We start from the raw sequence: 23,501 nt of genomic DNA on the forward strand, positions 1-23,501 counted from the left end.
TTGTGTATGTGAATTGTGTACAGTTGAGGTTTGAGAGTCATCTGCGTTTCTTAGTATTTCTGTGGTGCTGAATTTGGAGGTTCATGCTTTCCCAGATTTCCTATTAGGATGAAGCATTTCTTTATTTGCTCATGTCCTGCTGGGATGTCCTGATGGAGCTTCTTAGTCGAGTAATCTGATGTGAGCCCCAGATGCTATAATATTAAACACCTACTGAAAGAAACTACAGAAGGGTTGAACGACATGTTCAAATAGTAATGCTTTTTTAGTCATAATCTCTCATTCATTACAACTCTCAGCATTGTTGTTTTCACCTCTACTCTGGGTTATAACTACTACAGTAGATATGAACAGCTGGAAAAATCTGTTCATGCTAATGCTGATAGAAATATCGCTTTGTCAGGTACTGTAGCATTCTGCAGCTGCTGCTGGTGCCCATCAGCTGTTTGTTGTTCTTATCATTGATATCATTTTTCTTTCCATTTTATGCACATAGCCAATTACAAATGTGCCGGAACCCGGGTTCACAATAACAAACAAGCCGTGTTGTTGTTTTAATGTCATGTGGAACAGAACTGTGGAAAATTACGGTTTTATCCTGTATTGCCTGTTAGATATTCAGCTATTCAACCCTTGGATTTACAGTAACAGCCCATCAGGCTCTGTATGAGTTTACTCGAAAAGCTTCTGTCCTCTGTTTTCCAGCTGTCAACTGTTTTCCCAGGGGAATTCAGCTCCTTTTGAAATTGGAGATAAATAGTGAACAGTAAATATTGTCCATATTCGCTATCCTTCTTGAATTCTCCATGTCTTTAAATTGCAGGGTGGATGCTTTCGCTTCCAGGATCTGAGGCAAAAATATTTTAGCTTCAATGCTAAAATTGTTTTGGTCAATGCTGGTTCGTTGTTCGATGGCACACATAGAATACCAAGAACATGACTTTGCCAGAGGCTAGTTGTCCATTTGTGGGTACAGAAAGCTGAAAAAGATGATTGGCTCTCTCGAGCTTGCCTTTCCTTTGAGACCACAAGCCTGGAGCAACAGCCAAGCCGTCTTTGAGCTTTAGCTGTGGTGTTAGTGTCACGGATGGGAAACATGGACCGCTGCATTGCTCTTTTTCTAGGTTATGTGCTGTTAGTTGTTCTGTCAGTGCTGTATATAATTGGACTACGGTTTTTATTCATAAGCCTTCAAACAAGGTCTACTACAGCTGAATAATCTAAAAAAGTAAATGGTGGTACAAGTCTGTGCAGAATGTGGTTTTATGTGAAGAATTCAAGTAATTTCCTTGGCTTTCCTCCTGTGTCTTAAAGTGTAGCTGCTTCCTGTCTGGAGTTACGCGATCTTTTCAGGGTGCCTTGACCCACACATTTTCATTGGCAGTCTTGTTATACTATGCAAACGGCAGAGCAACACTTTTTCAATTTTTAGACCAGAAGTTTATTACGTTGTTATTAAACGTTGGTTATCCCTACCTTTATTTTTTATTACCTCTTTATCCAGACTTTACTGACTTTATTGACCTTAGCAGGTCCACAGCCTTTAACCATAGCACTAACCACAAAGTATGACCAAAATCTTGGCCGAATGAGGGAATGTTTTCAGACATTGCTGGGAGCTACAGTACTCTTGAATGTTTTTATGCATCCCGTTTTTCATACTCATTCTGTTTATTGGCCTGCATCCTACATCTGTAGAGTCTAAAAGAAAATTTATGGAAGTATATAAATTGTAGCTATGTTTCATGCGTCATTCCAATGTGTCAAAACATTTTGTAACACAGTGTCATCATCAGAGCATACTGTATCTAACAAAAACACATGGAGCTTTCAGTGGAGGTGTATACAATCAGTTACTGTATGTAAGGAGATTAAGATGCTAAAACACCTTCAGAACTGGCTTCAATGTGTTAAAAATTCTCATTTCCTTGATTGATAAGATTTTCTTTTATTCTAATTTAGCTTTAACTTTTACATTTGGTCCCATTTAAATATTTGATAACATTTAACAAATATTTATCATCCACCTCCAGTTGCAAAATACATATGTGACCCGGGACAGCAAAACCAGTTATAAGAGTCAGTTTTTTAAGTCTGAACGCTGAATAAATAAGCTTTCCTGTGATATTTGGGTTGTTAGGATAGGACAAGTTTTGGCCGAGATACAACTATTTGAAAATCAGGGTGCAACAAAATTAAATTATTTAGAACATCTTTAAAGTTCAAATAAAGTCCTAAGCACCTGCAACCACTCACAAAAGTGTATGGTAGTAAATTTACAAAATATCTTCATGGAAAATGATCTTTACATAATACCCTAATCAATGATTTTTGGCATAAAATAAAAATCTGTAATTTTGGATTTTACATTTACATTTAGGCATTTTGCAGACTCTTTTATTCAAAGTGACTCACAAAGATAAGGAAACAATCAAGTGATTTGTCATTGGGAGGCAATAATAAAAAAAGTGCTTACCGTATTTTCCAGACTATAAGTTGCTCCGGAGTAAGTCAAAAATGCGTTTTAAAGAGGAAAAAAAATACGTTGCATTTATTTAAAAAAGATTTCACAAAATCCAAGCAAAAGAACAGAGATTTAATCTGGAAAGGCAAGTGATTCAACTAAACAAAAGCACAGAACAGCAGGCTGAATAGGTGTCTGTTAATGTTAAAGTAACATAAACAGTCCAACGACAAACCATTCCGCATTACTGAAACCATTGAATTACCTAAATACAGGAGCAGCATAGAGCGGACTATCGCGGCTGTAGACGGTAGTGTTAAGTGTAACTAGTTACTAAGTAATTAGTTACTGTAATTTAATTAGTTACTGTAAACTGATTACTCTTATTTGTCTTGTAATCTAATAACAAGAAAAAGCTGCTTTTACTTGGACTACACCCCACACTATGTGACTGGCTTCTGGACTTCCTGACTGGCAGACCGCAGTCTGTTAAGATTGGAAATAGGACATCAGATACAATCATTACAAATATTGGCACCCCACAAGGTTGCGTTCTCAGTCCCATCCTCTACACACTGTTCACACATGACTGTGTTGCCACGCACAAAAGCAACACCATTCTGAAGTTTGCTGATGACACCGCAGTGATAGGTGATAATAAGCATCACAGGCGATGACGAAGCGGCCTACAGGAAGGAGGATGCCAGTCTTGTGGCATGGTGTGAGGACAACAATCTCACCCTCAACACACACAAGACAAAGGAGTTGATGGTGGACCTGCGGAAAAAGAAGAGAACTCACCAGCCACTGTTTATCCGACAGCTTGAAGTGGAGAGGGTGAGCAGTTTTAAATACCTGGGAGTCCACATCAGCGAGGACCTCACCTGGACAATGAACACTACCCAGCTGGTTAAGAAAGCGCAACAGCGGCTTTACTTCCTGAGGATGCTAAGTAAATTTGGTATGTCAACCAAGATCCTCCACAACTTCTATAGCTGTGTGGTTGAGAGCGTCCTGACCAGCTGCATCACTGCATGGTATGGCAGCACTACTGCGAACGACCGCAAGCGTCTGCAGAGAGTGTTGAGGACTGCTGAGAAGATCATCAGGACTCCACTGCCCTCTCTGCAGGCCATTTACCATCGTAGAGTCCAAAGAAGAGCTGCATCCATTGTTAAAGACCCCACCCACCCCCAACACGGACTGTTCACGCTCCTACCCTCAGGACGGAGGTACAGGAGTGTAAACTGTAGGACAACCAGACTGAAGAACTCCTTTTCCCCCATAGCTATCAGACTCTTAAACAGCCACCCATTTCAGCGGACAGTCAGTCCTACTGTCCACATCATTTGAACACTGTACCTATGTTGCTGCTAATACCACCACCATTATATACTGCCAGTGTTACTCATGTAGCCCCCCATCTCAATTTTTGCTCATATGTTAATATTGCTGCCATTGTTATAGTTATTTGCACTACCATTAGTATCACATTATATTGCACTCCATGTCATTCTTAGTTTGCACATCTATTAATGTTATTGCTGCTATAAATACCTAGGTTACTGTTGTATTGTTATCATTGCCATATTATATTTGCACATATTAGATCCTACTCCATTACTGCACTACTGTTTCTCTTGCACATAAGTTAATACCTCAAACTGTTAAATCGTTAATACTGTACATTTGCACATCTTTTATATAGTTCATATTTCAAACTCTACATTTCCTATACTTACATAAGAACATAGTTTACGTTTATTTATATATATATATAATCGGCTGAGGTGCCCCTCTCACCAACCGGCTGAGGTGCCCCTCTCACCAACCGCCAAACCGGGTCAAAGTGTTCTGTTACCGCTCGTCTAAAGATCCACTGTTTCTGGTAATTGTAATTAAAGCTTACGTGTATTCAAAAGAACATAATTTTTAGACAGCAAAAGCGTATTAAGCTAAATCAGCATGGATGAACAAATGAGATTTTACTTGGATCAGGGATTCGCTCAAGATTAAACAGATTTGCCAATAATTGACCATTTGATAGTGGTGAATTTGGGACCGTCTATAAAGTAACTCCATATATGTTTCTACTTTAACAGCATTTAAATGGAATAACTTAAAGTCAACAAACAGTCACAAAACCAACTGTAAAGTGTTCATGTGGTTGTCAACTATGCACAGTTTTTTAGATTTCTTATATTTATTCAAATAAACTGTTAAATACTGTTGATGATAGAAACGTGTACATTGTTACTTTAGAGATGGTCCCTAAATTCACGAACATCAAACATCCAACTTTATTTTTCTATCGACAATTAGCTACGCGTGGTAATGGCAAAGACCACAACTCATATATGCATCAGCAGTCCACTTCAAAATAAATGAAATATTATGGACAGGAAATTACATTATGGCATTTGGATTATCATGTCAGGATAAAAATGAAAACAACTTTTATTAAGTCGAGATCACGAGAAAACAAGCAGCAAAAATAAAAATTATGGATGACCTCTCTCGTCTTTCGTATGTTTTTGTATTTCTGTGGGTAATGATTTGCTCTCGGTCTTCTAAAAGTGCTAACAACTTAGCAAGTAAACATTTTTAGAATTACAGTGATCTGTAATGAGATCTAATATAAATAACACCAAATTTGCTGTTGTTGGCACACTTTGTAGACAAAAAATAAAAATAAAAAAGAATGTTTTCACAAAAAAAGAAGACAGAGTTGAAAAGACAGCTGCTAAAGCTGTTCAAAATTGCAAATATGGATTCAAAGCTTCAGCACGTAAATCATATAGAATATTAAGCAGTTTTGTCATACTTTAATTCTTGTTATTAAGTATATTTTCCATTATAATCACTTCTCTTATTTGATACTAATCTATAACACATCATATTGTTAAAACCATTGTGCCCTCCCCAGTGCCCCCTTTTTGGTTTGGGCCACTGCTGCCCCTCAAAATGTCTGTGCACGGCCCTGTGTATATATATATTCACATATATATAAAGAGTTTGGTTCCAAAACGCAATAAATCCATTTTGACAAATTTCGGTAAAAACGTGTTTTGTATACCAAGAAAGTGTCAAGATGAAAACCACTATGTTCTGTTACAAACTTTCACATAGCATCTTTAGGTTATAAAAAGATAAAAAATTCAAATGCATAACTTGATTTTCAAAGATTTATTATAAAAACGGATTATTTTTTCCACAAAATGCAATAAATCCATGACAAGTATTTATTCAAAATGTTATAAATCTATTGAATCAATAGCCTATGTAAATGTGCATTCATCTGTGCCATGTTATATTCATTTAGTTCACTAGTTGTACACACTGATTAAAAATATAAACATTAATGTCATTAATCAAAACACTTACTTTGTCATATTAAGAACACTGTCATTGCTGCGGTTATACTTGACGTCGTCGCTTAATGTTTTTCACAGCGATCAGCTGTAAAATGTTTTGGTCCTGCTCGATTTTCGTTGACTTTGAGTAAAATTATGGAAAGTTTTTCATAAGATCCCCTGGGGTCAATGTGTTATCATAACAGAAACTTGATGCTGTCGGCCCGGGCAAACAAGCACCCATCTCCCGAGTGCCTCTTGCGTAAATTATTAGATGTTGATGACTTACGTTTCTTTCCCGTCACAGAAAACCATCACAGGTTTATCAATGCTAATAAATTATTATTTTGTTTTTGTTTGTTTGTTGATCACGAAGTGCAAAGTAGATGAGGAAAACTAGGACTCTGTGTACTCCGCTGTAATTTCTGGAACGCATTTATTGCGTTCTGTATAAAAGGAGGAGTGGTGTTTATTGCGTTTTGGGAAAAAGGGAGAAAAGATGACAGAATAACACAGTGGATATTGGATTTTGGGTAAAATTAAGAATTTACTTTTTAATACTGACCTGATATTAAATACTGATTCTGGCAGTAACTCATTTTTTTCAAAAATGGCATTTATTGTGTTTTGGAACCAAACCCTTTATATATTTTTTCTTCTTCTATATGTTCATACATTGTATATGTGTATGTATCCGTGTAAGTTTGTGTATGTATGTACAGTCCTGGCATTCTCTGTGGACGGCAAAGTAAGAATTTCATTGCTCAGGGAGACCTGTTTCCTTACTGGGTACATGACAATAAACGCTTTGAATCTTGAATCTTGAATCTAATTACAGTTACTTCTGATGTAACTAAATACTGTGTATGGACTCCAAAAATTATGTAGACTATAATACAGTAGTGGATTTAACATGGTTTAAGTTTACAATTCTCACTATTAACTGATTGATTATTAGCATTAATATTAATGAGATGCTGGCTAGGAAGATCATTCTACCATACACCCATACAATGTATTTTTGGCTTTTGCTACAAGTGTACCCATGTGACTTAAGACTGGTTTGTATTCCAGGGTCACTTGTGTGCAACATCTTCATGCAAAATTTAATGTTGCATCCTTAATGTTGGGTTCAGTGGTACTATAGAGTAACATATATTTGAGCATTGCCTTTAATTTCAGCTACTCTTGTGGAGGAGCAACAGTTTTGTTTTTTAGGATTGGTTTTCTTTTATATAAAATAGGACTGTGTGATACTGTTATCTTCAACTGAAGGTCATGATGTGACTTATCGAGCATCTCACACGCCTTCATGTGCATAGGTCAAAGTTCACCAAACTTTACATTTGGAACCCATCATAGTGCCAAATTTTTTACATGAGTCAGCTGCATTCACATGCGTAAATGGAAGTCAATTTAATGAAAAGCATAGTGTGATGACAGCATATGTTAAGTATGTGGAGTGAAATATTTTTATGTCTGCAATGCATCGCCTGCCCCTAACATGCTTGTTCATTAAATATTTTGCCCAATTTGGTAATTAGCAATAAGATTTCAATACTCTTAAGTCGCTGGTACGACTATGCTCAGCACCACTCGACTCAGCTTGACTTGCTTTACTTTGGCCCGTTTCGCTTTTTCACTGCAGTTTTGTACCGCTTGGGTGGGATTATAGACCTATCGTTACATGTACTGCTGTGACATCTTTGTAAATGTGATGCAAACAAACACACAACACAGGAGCAATGGAGCATATCAATGGAATGGTGTTTTTGATTCTCATCATGTTGATGTTTTTCACCACTAAAAGGGAGTTTGTGAACTTGTACAACAAAGCATAGATGACGACAACACTTGATTTGCTTGACGGCACATAAGGGTGGGTTAATCTTGCATTAAGCAATGATGCTGGTGGTAGTGATTCTCTCTGAGCAGTCAGTGATCTACAGTGTTTACATGTCACGTTTTAGTTTGGTATGACTCATGTGAAACCTCAGCTAAGGTGGTACTTGAAAAATATCAGGTACAAGGTACCGTACACAGTGGATAACCCCTCAAAAGTGAGCTGTACCAGGCCGTACTATGTAATGGAAAGCGTCATAACTTAAACATGTTACCATATTTAAATACATTTGTAGAGTTTCCTTTAAAAACCTGAAAGAAATTGTCTGGGCCTGCCCATGACCAATCTTTCCCCTGATCACACACACACTACCTCTATTGCTAAGCTCCTTTGCCGGTTTTGGAAAATGTATGTAATGATTATTTGCACAGCTCTTTCCTGTTTTTGCTTGGGTCTTGGTAACTGACATGCATATTTTCTAGAAAGCCCATCCTGTGTCTTTTAACAATCTGACAGTCAGAATCACATATTGCACAAGAACGATATTGTATAAATAATTTTCTATTGTTTTTTCAATCCACTTTATAAAACTCCTGCAATCACAACAATGGCAAAGCCAATAAAACGCCAAGCTTTCATCATGTCATGCCCGACTTCCCGTACCTTTGCCTTCCTGTGACGCAGAGCCTACCACATACTGTATACCAACGGACAATAAAAAAAAAACTAAAGCATGCAAGAACATGTCTTTATCAGCTTCATATACCTCATACAGCTTACTGAGAACTCAATTTGTTTTAAAGAATCGCACTTGTTATTTAGTTAGTGCAGGTGTTGTTGGCTTATGGGTTTGTGAAACAGATACTCCATTTTCTTTCTCCTCTTTGTTTCTTTCAGAGCAAAGCTGATTTATTTAAACTGTGTGATGGCATAGTGCCAGCAATGCAAAATGATCTTCAGAGCTTCTCCTCTGTATGGGAACAAGTTGATAAAGGATCTGATTTCACTCTCACCTCCTTTGTTCTGTTTGGGGTCCCTTGGTTCTGGCTGAACTCAATGTGTGTTTTTGGATAGTTTTTGTTCTGTCAGGTATTGGATTGTATTGGACGTTTGGCAGACATTTGTCTTGGGCTAGAAGAACCCTGGCCAGTGGAGCTGATGAGTTATATTTTTAGATGGGGTTTTCCAATGAAAGGGGTAACAGAATGGCATGGTTAAGGGGTTAAGGACAAAGTGAACAGTGGCACATCAAACAACTTATGTATGGCATTCCCATTGCCTAGAAGTGAACAAGTATGGAAGTTTTGCAATACTCCTGCAGGATTTCACAGAGCATTGATTCCTCGTACTGCACCTGCTGCTTGGTCCATCATTGTGATCATCCTTTCAACAGTGTGGACAGTTGTGTTCCCCTGTGCCGGTGTGTTTTGGAAGTGCAATGTGCTGCTGTCCTATAAACAAACTATGTGCTATTCTATTTTAGGGATATATTTACTGTATGGATCCTAGCTCAACTGGTAAAGCATTGTACTGTAGATTTAGGTACCGTATAGGCTCTGACAACGGGTCTTTAGTCAGTATTTAGTGTGACCTCTCTTGGCACAAAACACATCTTGAGCTTTTTTGAAGAGACTGAAGTCCTGAAGTCATTCGATTAGAATTAGAAATTAGGATTTAATTTCATTTAGGTTTAGGAGATCCTGCAGCTGCCTGCTATTGCTCAAGTGGAAGGAGAGTTTACCCTAAATACTTGACACTTTAGCTTATACTTTTATACAGGCTGTTTCTCAATATGCGTTCTTCAGCGATCTTGCGTCCTTGTGTCCTCGCTATACGACATCATTAACAGTCGAAGTTCAATTCCAATTCTCAAGAACGCAAGTACAGAGGACGCATGAAAATACCCGGATGAGTTCTTGATATCGAGGATGCATCGAGTGCAGACTTGCGCGCTGAAATCTGGGGAAGTCACGTGACCAGCAGGAAGATCGCACACAGCTCAATTCTCACAGGTGCGTTATGTTTTCTCGCGACCTTCTGAGTTCGTTCTTCCGAGGTCGCCTGGCAAGACCAGTCTCCACGAGAACACAAGTCCGTTCTTTGCGTTCTTGGAAATGAGAAACAGCCACAGTTTTTAATACTACATAAACATTTCCTGTACTTTCTGGTTGTAGTCTAATAAAGAGAAGAGACTGAGAAATAATTATATATGATCACTATAACATTGCAAAAACAACACATCTAGTGGTAGCATGGTGACCTAAGACTTTTGAACAGTACTGTATATACTGTATATAGATGCTGGAATGCCATTAAGAATAAACAAACAAGCAAGTGATAAAATAGATGAAGTAATTGATTTTGCCACATTGATGCATTATAATGCATGTTTACCTCCATAGTGTGTGAGGGTTAAGTGCATTGTGTGGTGGTCAGTTCTCTCAGGAGGAGGAATTTGAACACTTGTGGCTTTTAATCATCGTTTGTTTGTTATGTTTCCATTCGCTCAGAGCAATAGCTCAATATGGATTCCTAACAGTCACATCTTACAGCAAATGAAATACAACAAAACAAATGTAAGACCCAAATAAGAATCCAGGCCTATGTTTGGACCCCAGAGTAATGTAAACATGGACAATTTGAGTCTTATGTAATGCACAGGTCATGTTGCACACATGCGTGAGTGTATTTCTTGCTGTGAGGTGTTTACATGATGCATTTACTGTCTCATATGACATGTAACAACAGTACTGTATGTGCTTAGTTTTCTGTGTGTCTATGTGAATCATCTTTGAAACTTATACACAAAACAGATACATCACTTTGCCACATTCCTAACATTCTTAAACTAGGAACAGCACTTGGCCTGATCTGATCAAGAAATTAATCAGTGCTGTAAAACTAAGACCTGAAAAATGCATTTTGTTGTAATGATTAATATCTGTTTATCATGGTAAACGTCTAATACAGTTAGCCGGTCTTTATCACCAATGAAAAGTTGATCAGGCCTTGTATAACTCTGAAGGGCTCTGTAAAGACAAAGCAGAAGAAACATACACTGTTAAAAAAATTTTACCACTTCTGTGACTATCACTGGAGCAGTATGGTCATAATATGTACTTGTGGTACCATATGTACCTTTGAGATACTAACAGGTACTTTTGAGGTACTACTATGAACTGTTTAGGAGGGCTACAAAGCTGTATTTTTTGAAAGGGTACCACCCCAGTGCGAGTGGGATACATATTTTGGTCATATTTTGTGTACTGTACTGTAGATGTGCTTGCATGAGCAGTTACATTAATTAAAAATATTTGTCCCTACAATATGAATGCTTTCTCATACAATATGGATGTCTTTCTTAGTCTTCTCAGGATCTCAATGTGAAGAATTTCATGGACCCAGCTCAATAAATTAGTTTGCTCTGTTTTTCCAGAAAGCGTTTTGGATCACTAGCTTAAAATAAGCAAGAGCTGTAAGTGTAATGTGTTTGACTGTCAAATAATTGAAAGCTTACTGCTTATCTTCCAAAAAGCCTTTTATGGTAAGTGATGTATCTGTGCCAAAATGTTGTGATTTCACAAGCTCTACTACAGTACAGACACTGAAAACCAAATGGCATTTTCTTCTTCAAACAGTTGGTAGTGATAATCAAAAAAACTGGAAGCGGTAAGAGTTTGTCCTCTAAAGGTGGGAAGAATGGAAGTTCCTCTGAGAAGAGCACTCCATAGGAGGCCTTTGATTTGACCCTCAAAGTCTGAACAAGTCACTGTTGCCTGGACAGCACTGTGTAATATGCACCAACAACTTAATTGCTTGTGTGCTTAAGTTGCCATGGGCAGTGTGTTGCATTGTTCCTGATCCTTTCTCACGCTCCATGTCCTGGGAGGTTCTGCTATCATGGGTTGGGTTATAGTCTGGGTGCTGACGTCCCTCAGAAACGGAGACTCTGCAAATCCAGAGCTCAATATCTGTCAGTACGCGCTTTCTTCAATTAGACAGCTCCCTTGGCTTAATAACCTCTAAGGTCTGTATGTGTCATCATTACTTATTATTACTTTATTCTGATTGGTCAATTTATGTATAATGACCACTAAAATGAAAATCCAATGTTTTTGTTGGCCACTTTCCCACATTGCTCTGCCAGTTTCATCCAATATTACAGCAATTCGTGAAAACTATGAATTTGCATGATTTTCATTTGTATGTTTTAGTACAATCTGTTTTCGCCCAAATACGGTTGGGGGGTTTCATTATTTCTTATTTTAATAATGGCAAATTTCACATCGTGACAATATATACAAAATAGTGTAAATGTAGAAATTACTAGTTCTTGGCCATATTTTTATTTTTTATTTTATACCTTAGAAAAAAATTAAGTATTTGTTTTGTACTAAATGCAAACATATGGCGGGTGATTCTCACGAAATCCAGATTTAGAAGGTGTCCAGCATCAGAATTTTTAAAAAGCCCTTGAAGCCATTTGTTTTTTTTTTGACATATAAGATCTGAACTTACTATAACCATTATTTTTAGAGGATTTAAAAATATTTCCTATAGAATTATTTAAATATTTTAGATTATCATTATAAAAAAATTATCATTACCACAACATGATATTACATAAAATATATGCATTTACAAACTCATTTTTCGGTAATGAGAACTAAAAAAGTTGTCTAGGTACTATGACAAACAAAATTTCAACTTTTATCTGCAGAGATAAAATAAGAACTGCTTACCTGGTAGCCATCTTGAGTGTCACAGTCAATTATGTCCCTTCCAACAAAAATTTTTTGAAAATGTTAGTTCCTTGAGGGCTTGAACAATGATTGAAAATTGTTGCGGAGGATGAGAAAATTGGTCTTGGAGACATTTATATTCCTTATTATTGTCTCTACATTTACTGTACCAGTGATCACCAAATACCACATGTTTCTTTACTGTAAATGTTTATAGTATTTCATGCACTGAAGCTTTTTATTTTTTAGATTTTTTAATTATAAATATTTCCAAATAACCCAAATCCAGTCATGGACATGTTGCGGTAATGAACATTTTCCCCTTAAATGTGAAAAAAACTACAAAGTTGGTTTGTATGATGTCATTTGAAATCATGTGCAAAATAGTACATGAATAGATATTTGTAACTGTATGCTTCTTATTTTGATAGCATTTACTCTTTTTATCACAATGTTTCATGACACTTCATAAGTCTAATTTCGCGAGAATCACCCATGGCGTATTACGGTTTCCTTTGAGACATTTTGCAGATGGTCTTATCCAGAGTGAAATTATATATATATATATATTGTATGTAAGCAGTACAAACCCTTTTGGTGTAATACAAGATTCCGTTATGTCATGTTGGGGCCCTGATAACCCTGTCAGCTCCAAGCCTATTATTTATGTCAGTGTATTTTATAATCACTAAGTTTGCCAGTAATACTTTGTCATGCTTACGGTCAAGCTCAATATAGTGCTGGACCGTTGCAATGTCTGTGAGTGGTTTTGCCTTGTAGGCCATTACAGTAGCTTGCTCTGTTTTCAAGTCCATTAAGACTGAATCTATATTACAGTCGAAAGTTATCTTGTAAGCTTATACTGTATGTGAGTAAGATGGTTTTGAGTCGATATAAAGATTGGTAAAAACTTAATTTGGTAAAAATTTGTTCAATGGCATGCTGATTTAATCAGCATGTGCAATTTGGTGCTTAATTCAACATTTGTAAACACTGGCTGCTTGATATCGAAAGATAACAGTAATTGCATCGAGGCATAGACATAACATTGGTTTTGGTGGGGCTCAAAGTAATGCCTGAATGCCTCTGAGATAGAAACTACAAAACAAGTTGTTTTGATTTAAAAAGAAGAGCAAAACGAACGACATGTTGCCAGTCCATTCAGTTGCCCCACACAAGGGTCTTAGGGTCATGTTAAACATGCTTGTTGTGTCAGGGTTTCGTGACCCTGTATCCTCATGGTGCTCATATTGTCTTTTACAATGGCTAGCAGGTTTTCTTCTCGAATGACTACTCTGACATACCTTGAACTTTGTGTGAGTTCATGAAGTTTATACTGTAGGAAACTTATTTTGTTCTAAAACATTTACATAGGTAAACTGCTTAAAGAGTTACCCTATAAGATTTTGTGTCATTTTATGTAAACAGGAGACATAACCAATTTATTAACCAATTATCAGTCAGTCACAAAGTTGATTTAAATGTTTTTTTTACTCTTATTTCCTCATCATGCCAACTTTAGGATTTATCTGCTGATGTCGCTTTTGCATTGTGTAAAATAGTTTTTATTTCTCATACGGTTTGTTTGGAGAACCACCCCCCTCAGGAAACTGCTCCTGTTGCCAATTCATTTTTGGCATGTTAATTTCCTAAAAAGGCTAAATGCCACTCCTGTATTTTTTATTTAAATGTTGACCTTTCACATTTATTTTCCGCTTGAAAAGCATACGCGCGGGTTGTTGTGTACGTTTCAATACGTGGTGCGTTTTCGTGAGTGCCTCTCTATAGTATCTATGACCATGCTGAGTTGTCAAAATCATGATGGGAGGGCACTGTGAGTGATCTGCGGGATAGTCGAGTGCTCTCCGACAGCTTTTGTAATTATAATGCATTTTGTGTTGCTTCTCGGCATACTGCCTTCCCACCCTATTTGTGTCAGTAAAAGCCTTTTGACAGAGTTCATATTCATTATCAGAATATCATAAGCCTCTCAACAGACCACACAAAGCACGGTGACAGAGTCACGCCGTCTCACTCATGCTGTGGAAATCTTCATCTGTTGATGCGCGAGAAATCGGTGAGTGGAGGCTTTCGTTCACGACTGTCATTCAGTTTCTTTCTTCACAATGGCCTCATTCAGCACAGGCCTCCGACTAAACAGTGTCAAACTAAATTAGAGAGAAAGAGAGAGAGAGAGGGAGAGAGAGAGGTACTGGTTAGTAGAGTTGCTGGTTCTTCACCAAATGGTCTGACCGTCTACCTCCCAGTGAGAGTTGACACACTGAATTGCCCTAAGGGAGGCTGTCGTCGCCCAGGGAACCAGCCAGAGAGACAGGCGACGAGCTTGAGGAGTTTGGTTGAATTGGTTGTTGTTGTGGGCAGCAGACTGTGATTTGCGGTCACAGTAGACTGTGTGAAAAGCACCTAAAAAGTATGGAAAGAACACAATGAACGATTCTTTTTAAGATCCTTTGTAAGGGTTTTGAAGTATAGCTAAGAATTTAAGAAAGCAAAAGGTCTTAAAGATTTGATTACTGTTGCTATAGTGTATTTTTATAGTCTGGTTATAGCACTAAACTTGTCAGTCTTTAACCAAATAATAAATAAATATCTAATATTTAGCCATTTTTTGGTTTTCACCTTTGAGTAAATATTGTAATGTTTTCCGAAACTTATGGCATCTCACCAAAACCCTTAAATCGTGTTTGTGGAATCCTGATCCTGGAGGGCCACTGTCCTGCAGAGTTTATCTTTAATCCTAATCAAACACAACTGAATTTCATTTCCAAATAATTCTGCAGACTTTTTTCAGGTGCGTTTAATTAAGGTTGGAACACTGCTGGATAATAGCCCTCCAGCACCAGGATTCCCCCAATTCTGCTTTACATAATACACCTTGATCCTGAAAAGACAAACCGCTCCTATCTGACTGACACACTCATGGTTTGGTAGAGTGTTGTGTTGTTAGTAGTGCAAAAGTTGTAGCTTCAATTACCGGGATGGAGACATATGTATAAGAACGTATAGTCTATAAGTCACTTTGGATAATATCATCTACCCAAGGCATAAATGTACAAAAGAGGATTAGGGCCAATCTAAAATAAATAAAAAACATCTCGAGATTAAAGTCATTAAAATGCGAGAATAAAGTCAATATTTAACGAGAAAAAAGTCAGAATAAATATAATTTCGAGAATAAAGTCGTTATTTAACGAGAATAAAGTCGTTATTTAACGAGAAAAAAGTCGTAAAATTTTGAGAATGAAATCAATTCAGTTTAGGCCTATTCTTTACGTTGTTTACTGCATAAAGACAGTGATTTAAATACACTATATATTATTAATAAGTGTGTCAAGCAGAAAAGCCTAGAATGTGCTCGTTTTCATTAAAGGAAACAAACGTGCACTTTAGCGGTTTGTGTTCTTATTCTGGGATCTTCTTTTTGCCTGTACACAGACTGTTTTATTAATAAAATGTTTGCTGAAAATTACTGTGCATTCAGTGTTGTCTTTTATTGTTATAAGGGGTCTGCACTTAGTAAAGGTTTTGTTTTCTTGAAAACAAGCCTAAAATTAAACTTAGCCTACTCGTTGCATTTATCTTCACAAAGTCGCAGAGACTTTCCATTCCTCCCTCGGCCATACGATTAATATCCCCCATCACCTGTGCACTTTCATTTACAGTAGGTGCGCCTTCATGTGCGTAACTTTCATTACGAAAATGAACCATGAAAACCAAAAAACCATGATAACTGTAGTAAAACCATGGTAACCACGAAATAACCATGGTTTTGACAATCATGGTTTTCACAAACCGTAGTTAAACCATGGTTAGTGTAGTAAAACCATGGTTTTGCTAATAGTAATCAATACATCAAAAAACCATGGTTACTTACTATACTTTTACCACATTAAAACCATGGGTAATTTTCATAAGGGTTTACCCTACCCAATTAACAAAACCCTTTATTCATTGCGATATTCTGTTCATTGCATGCTGTTTTATTAAGGTGAGCGCTGAATTTTGTTCGTTCACATTATCTCCCCCCATATTGTCTTTTATATGAGGGAGATTCCATAAAATTGCCTTTCTAAGCGCATATCCTTCATATTGTTTTATGAATAAACAGGTATGTCATTTGGTATCTGCTTTGCAGATCTGCGACTTTATTCTCGTTAAATAGCGACTTCATTCACGTTAAATAATGACTTAATTCTCGTTAAATAACGACTTTATTCTCGAAATTATATTTCTTCTTTTTTTCTCGTTAAATAATGACTTTAATCTCGAGATGGTTTTATTTTCTATTTTAGCTTGGCCCTAATCCTCCTTCATATAAATGCAATGATAATTTGATTTGTATTGCTACTTTTTACTTCTGGTAGTTATGTCTGAATCTATATGATACAAACTTGCCATTCCAGAATATCTAGTAAGGGTTTTAGATGTGATGTTGATGTTGCCACCATATTGTACTTCTGTAAACATACAGCAGAGGGCACCCTGTGTTAAGAACTCATTGGCTTTATTGCAAAAACTGATCCATGGTAAGAGAAATGTGAATTTTGTTAATAACATTATATTAGCACTGATGCTATTGTGATTTTCACACAGCTTTTCATTGACATGATTTATCAGGCTCTCTTGGATGCAAAATCATTTTTGCTAGCACACTGGTATGACTTGTGCTACCTATACAATTCCTATATGTTTTTCCCATCCAGTAGTTCCAGTTCTTTTAAAGGTCCTTGGTAAATGGGTTATACTTACATCTCTGATTTGGAAATAAGAGTTGGATCAACTAAATTGACATTCTCTGACTTTCACAATGCAAAGCTGCTTCCCCAATTCCCCAGAGCATTTATGAAAACCAAACAGCAAAAAAGTTCAGAAACTATTTTGTGCTTGTAAACCTTCCAACAGTATTTTTTATTGGGTTATGGGAGTGGATCACACTTCACATTTAAATTTACCTTCATCTTTTTTAAATAAGAAGAAAGATTGTTTTACCTCATTTGACCTGTCTGTTATTAATCATCTCTTCCAATAACGCTTCCCACTCTGCACTGTCTGGTTAACTCTGGAGTCCTTTCCTGGAGGGATTAACCTCACCACAATATGTTTTCTACCACCCCTTTTAACCACTATCATAAACACACTCAATAGCATCTTACGGCTGTATACCTGCCAAGAGGCTTTATTTAAATCAGTAGGTGTCCTCAGAATTTGTATATATATATATTTTTTTTTTTACAAAAGTTGAATACTCATAAAAATCTTTTCAGACATTTTTCACATCATTTTCAAATTAATTTTATTAAGGACTGATTCAATCACTGGTTTACACAAAACCACTCATGACATTCTAACTGTATCTTCTTTATTTAACAACACTTGCATTTTTTGCTTCTGATTGAAACAGCATGTAATATACTGTAATACGCAGCGAGTCTGTTCTGTAAATGCTCTACACTTCAGCACAATCGTAGTTACCTCTTAAAAATCAACAACATAACAGAAACTCTTTTAAATACCAAAAGCACAGAACATTAAACATTAATATTGTAAGTCTTCTCATGTTTTCATCTTAATTACAATGTAAAAAATACTTTGCTGCTCTAAAATTTTTTGTTAAATTAACTCAGATTTACAAGTCATGTCAACAGAGATGAGTTGTCACAACTAATAAAATATAGTTGAGAAAAGTCAACTTAATTTTATAAGTTATAACAACTCACCTGTAGTTATAACAACTCATCTCTAGTCAAGATAAATAATAGTAAATTGAAATGACTTGTAAATCCGAGTTGATTCAACAAAAAATTTTAAGGCAGCAAAGTATTTTTTACAGTGTAGAAATGTATGAAATAATACCATATTTCTACATTTATTAAGTGCAAAGCATGCTGGGAACATGAAACCTTAAAAAATTTATTGAGATAATTACATTGAGTTACTACAACTTAAATAATGTTTAAAAATTATTTTGTGTAACTTGAACTTAAATATCTAATTTTATGTAATTATCAACATTATAAATAAAAATCAACTCAATAAAAATGTTGCAACATAATTTTTTACATAATATATGTGTGTTTACTGTGTGTAATTATTATGTATACTTAACCAAACACACACATACATAATTCATTTCAGACATAGAATATGATATAGAATATATTAAAATATAAATAAATATATATATACACATGTAAAGTTTCTTAAATACATACATGAATATGTGTGTATTTATATATACATAATAATATCACACAGCACACACTCATATTTTATGCCAAAAATCACTTTTATTTTGTATGCGATTAATCGCGATTAATTTTTGCCCAGCACAAAAAAATATATATATGAAATATGAAATTATAAATCAAAACACTACAGGTACAGCTGCCTGCCGGGGCTTAAGAGAAAGGTGTAAGATTGAAGTGTTGACACAGACACAGGGTGTTTCCCAGGCGTGTGGTTCAACAAAATTAATGCAGACATAAAAAGACAAAATGACTAATCCGTTCCAACCCACAACACCCTTTATAATCTGGCACAGCTTGTTACGGCCACACTTTATTTACTTTAGAGCAGGCCTCACTTCATAATTAAATAATTTCATACAGTACATTCATAGGTTGGGAGTTAAATGGTTAAGGAATTCATTGGCTGATGCGGTTGTTTTTACATAGCTGCACAGAGTTGAACGGAGGATCCCTCATTGTTGGGAAACCTAAACCATTGGCATGGCATGACAGGTTTAGTCTGTCTGTAGTCTCTCTCTCTCTCTCTCTCTCTCTCTCTCTCTCTCTCTCTCTCTCTCTCTCTCTCTCTCTCTCTCACTCACTCCCTCTCTTGCTCGCTCCGTGCCGTGAGTATTTAGTGTAATCCAAAGTAGCAACAGGCTGGGGAAACTCTCTCTAGGGCTAATGAATAAAGAGAGAGAGTTAGGGGGGAGTGAAAGAAGATTGAAGCTGCCCCCTCCTCAACACACTCACAATGTTTAGTGTTATATACTTCCTACGCAGCTTCTTTGAGGTAAGGGCACTTCAGCTTGTTTTTATACCTTTGTGTTGGTTTGGACTTGTTAGCGGAGTTACGGATTGTTGAAATAGATAAACATTGCACTGTCAGAGTGACCAGTTATGGTGTTTTCGTTTAATAGGTTATCTTGTAACTCCTCTAAGATTGTGCAGCGTCTTAGAATGAGGACACAGAGTTTAGGTTCGTTTTCATCAATGACATAGCTGTTTTGGGTGAAGCACATTATTTTGGTAGGTTAAGCATATTGCATTTGTTAAATCTTAGGAAATATCTATTACTTTTGATTTGAATGTCAATTTTATATGAAACAAACAGTCGTATCATTTTGTGTTTCACAGGACAAATGTTTTTAAAGTTCTTTACCAGAATTTTGGTTTTGTTCTTGGATTGGTTTCTTGAGACAACATATGTCTCTGATTAAATAAATGATGGCTATTTCTCTTCCTGGAGAGATTCTCTTACCATGCATTAAGTCAATGAGGCTTCACCAGTGGATGTTTTAGTGTGCAAGCTTGTACTCGCACAGCCGGGGTGCAGCATTGGCAGCATCTTCAGTTGTCATGGATTTGAGGAGGTGCTGCTTGAAAAATGGTTTTTAGTGGCACAATAGTCTTTCATCTTGTTTGGAGCCAGGCTTCAACTGGGAGAGAAGATCCCCTTCCACTGGAACTGCTTCTAGTGCGTATATACTGGCCCCAAAAAGTATTTCTGCACATTTTAAAATGTATAAATGTATATAGACGGTTTCATTAGATGCACGTGTGGTCACGCGATTGCGCCTCTGGTCAGAACTTTTCTTCCGGTTTCTGTTTGTTTATTGGTCTGACTAGTTGCTAAACTGAACTCTTAAATACCTCGTCGAAAGTAACAAATGTTTTGGTTTCCTAGGTAATCAACGTGTTGTTTCTTTAGCCTGTTATATAAATGAACTACTTTAAAAGGACTTTATTGTTATTTATTCTTAGCGGTGTTTATCGGAAATGGCGTGATGAGTGATGACCACAGAAGCCGCTTGTTTATGTTGTTACTGCTGAAACCGTCTATATGAAGAGTTTGGTTCCAAAATGCAAAAAATCAATTTTGACCAATTGTGGTCAAAATGTGTTTTCTATACCAAGAAAGTGATAAGATAAGACCACTATTTTCTGTTACAAACGTTCACATAGCATCTTTATGAGGCATACACATCAAACGCGAGTTTAACGATTTGCGCGAGTAGATTACATACAAAGTCAATGCAAAACGCGATCAGATGCGTCCTTGCTCGGGGCGATGTGAATGACGCGATATGGGCGGCGTGATTGCAGCGAAAACATGCGCAAAAAATTAGCATGATACAAAGTCATCCCTCGAGTAATCTATAGTGAGTAACGCGATGCCCGCGTTTGGTGTGTACGTAGCATAAGGTTATAATAACATTAAAAAATTAAAATCCATAATTAACATTTTCAAAGACTTATTATAAAAACTGATTTTTTTTCCCGCAAAATACAATAAATCCATGACAAGTTTTTTTTCTAAATTCTATAAATCTATTGAATCAATATATAAATATGCATTCATCTTTGCCATGTTATATTCATTTAGTTGACTAGTGATATACACTGATTAAAAAAATTAACATTAATCAAAACACTTACTTTTTCATATTAATAACACTGTCATTGCTACTGTCATTTTTTGGACATTATCGCTGAACTTTATTGACAGCGATCAACTGTAAAATGTTTTGGTCCTGCTCGATTTTCGTTGACTTTGCATAAAATAATGGAAAGTTTTTCATAAGATCCCCTGGGGTCAATGTGTTAGCATGACAGAAGCTTGATGCTGTCGTGTGAAAACAAGTAACAGCCAGCCTCTCACGTAAATTATTCGATTTTGATGGCTTATGTTTCTTCCCCGCCACAGAAAACCACTACAGGTTTATCAATGTCATCAAAAGTATTATTTTGTTTTTGTTTGTTTGTTTATCACAAAGTACAAAGTAGATGATAAAAACTAGGATTCTGTGTGTATTCCTCCCCACCATTTATTGTTTACAATGCGTGGAATGGTGCGCTGTGATTTGTTGAGCGTATTTATCGCATTCTGCAGAGAAGGAGGACTGGTGTTTATAGCGTTCTGGGAATAGAATAACACGAATAACATTTGACAGAATAACACAGCGGATAGGATTTTGCGTAAAATGAAGAATTTACTTTTTAATACTGACCAGATACAATACTGATTTTGGTGGCAATTATTTTTTTTAAAACTCTTCATATGTATAAATTATTTAACAAAATATAAAATACAATGGATAACTCTTTCACAGCAATACATGTAACAAAAAGACGCTCATAGTTGAGGATGTGATTCAACTCCATGAATGTATTACAATGGAATGAATTTAATAGATTTTATACTGAGTGTCCAAATACATTATGACCGTAGGTTCAGGTTTATCTTTTCGAAAATAAAATTTTTGTCATTACAGTATGTACCTCTTGTCGTTCAAACACCCTATGAGGGCTTTTTTGGTGTTTGGAGCCAAAATGTAGTCTTTTTTGTTGCTTTAGTTTTTCTCTTTACAAAAAGGTGGAGTGTGAATCCTACAGAACACTTTTATTAAGCTTATGTGGTGCTTTAGCAACTGTTTTGAAGCTTCGACACAGTTTTAAAGCTTTGTTGTAATAGCACTGTGATCAAAAGAGACCAACACAGGCTTTAGATCTTCTCCTTTTGTTAGATAAAGAGTCATATGGGCAATGAAACGTCATGCTATGAAGTAAACATTCTTGATCTTTGACCTTTTGTGTTTCCACACCCACACCTAAAACCAGAGTAATGAAACCGCACGACCCAAACATGTCTGACAATACCGTCTCATACATAGAGCAACATGACAGAGGATCCATCCCAGCTTCCTCTCTTGACAGGATTTTCAACGCTTAGATTGCACATAAATGGGAGTTTTCCCATGTGTTTTTCTCCCGGCAGTAGGATCGTCCGGCTGACAACGTTTGACATGTCAGAGCTAGACACTGTGGATTTAAAAGTGGGCGTGTGGGCGCATGTGTTAGCACATATATTGTTCTGTTTTGGAAATGAACAAATCACATAGTGACAGTGGGATTAAGGCTTATGCCGGTTTGTGTTTTTGTGTTTCTTGGTGCTTGGGGCCCAAACCCCTGTGACATATAGACTTGAGAATGTTGACTGCATACCGACTCAGTTACAGAGAAAGAGTCTAGTAGAAATGAATATGAGGAAACAGAGAAATTAATGTGGTTCATTTAAAGGAAACAAAATGTTTTGTGAAATTAGAGTCTCATCGGATTTGTCACTTGGCATGTGTGTGTTGCCTGGGACTGAAAGCAAGTTCATACCAAATTTTATTACTAAATGTTTTTCAATAGCTTTTAACCTTCATCTATATAATCTGCGGTACAATAGCTTAAGTACAAGAATAAAACCCACAACAGCAGGAACTGATAGTGGGCATGCGAGAGACATTTCGTTAAGAGTATGCTATGGAAAGTAAAAAATTTCTGCAAATGATTTGCAGTCTCTCACAAAAAAGTATATAATAATATCCGTGAGCGGATATTCGAGTTCCCCAAAGTACAGACAGTGCGAGACCTGTCGAAAATAGAGAGCCAGACAGATAACAGGACAGGAATGTAAACAAACTCAAAGAGGATGACATGCAACCTAATGTGAAATAGATTTGTGCAAAACTTCAAACTGCACCCAAGCCAATTCCTTCAAAGCATTAAACCTATTTAGACTCATATTAGAGTCTATGCGTGTGTGAATATTTATGTTTTTCATTATTTACAAGAATATTGCTTCATGGATTATGATGACATTAGGTTTATCAAGTCTTCTTGGTCTCAGCAAAGATCTTGGGACTGTGTCAGCCAAAGTCACATATTCTCAGACCCACACTGCTCTCTTATAAATAAAGCACTATGCACATTTGTGTCGTTGAGGGAATTACTTTTGTATGCATGGCTATCTGTTCTTGTCCTCCTAATCTGATTTTAGGGAAAAGGCTCTCTGTGTTTTGA

At 36.5% G+C, this 23,501-nt stretch overlaps 1 protein-coding gene across 7 annotated transcripts in view; it reads left to right on the forward strand.

Moving 5' to 3' along the window:
- Positions 1-23,501, forward strand: part of arhgef4 (Rho guanine nucleotide exchange factor (GEF) 4) — an 85,689-nt gene that overhangs the window by 8,881 nt on the left and 53,307 nt on the right. The window contains exon 1 of one of the 7 annotated variants that reach the window (XM_065276078.2): positions 19,284-19,443. The exons of the other annotated variants lie outside the window; for them this stretch is intronic. Within the exon in view, the coding sequence (XP_065132150.1) occupies positions 19,405-19,443 (39 nt within the window). The 5' untranslated portion in view covers positions 19,284-19,404. Of the gene's footprint in view, positions 1-19,283; positions 19,444-23,501 lie in introns of those variants that run through there. 7 annotated transcript variants of the gene reach the window in all.

This window comes from Paramisgurnus dabryanus, chromosome 6 (genome assembly GCF_030506205.2).
Source record: "Paramisgurnus dabryanus chromosome 6, PD_genome_1.1, whole genome shotgun sequence".
In the NCBI taxonomy this organism is placed as follows: domain Eukaryota; kingdom Metazoa; phylum Chordata; class Actinopteri; order Cypriniformes; family Cobitidae; genus Paramisgurnus; species Paramisgurnus dabryanus.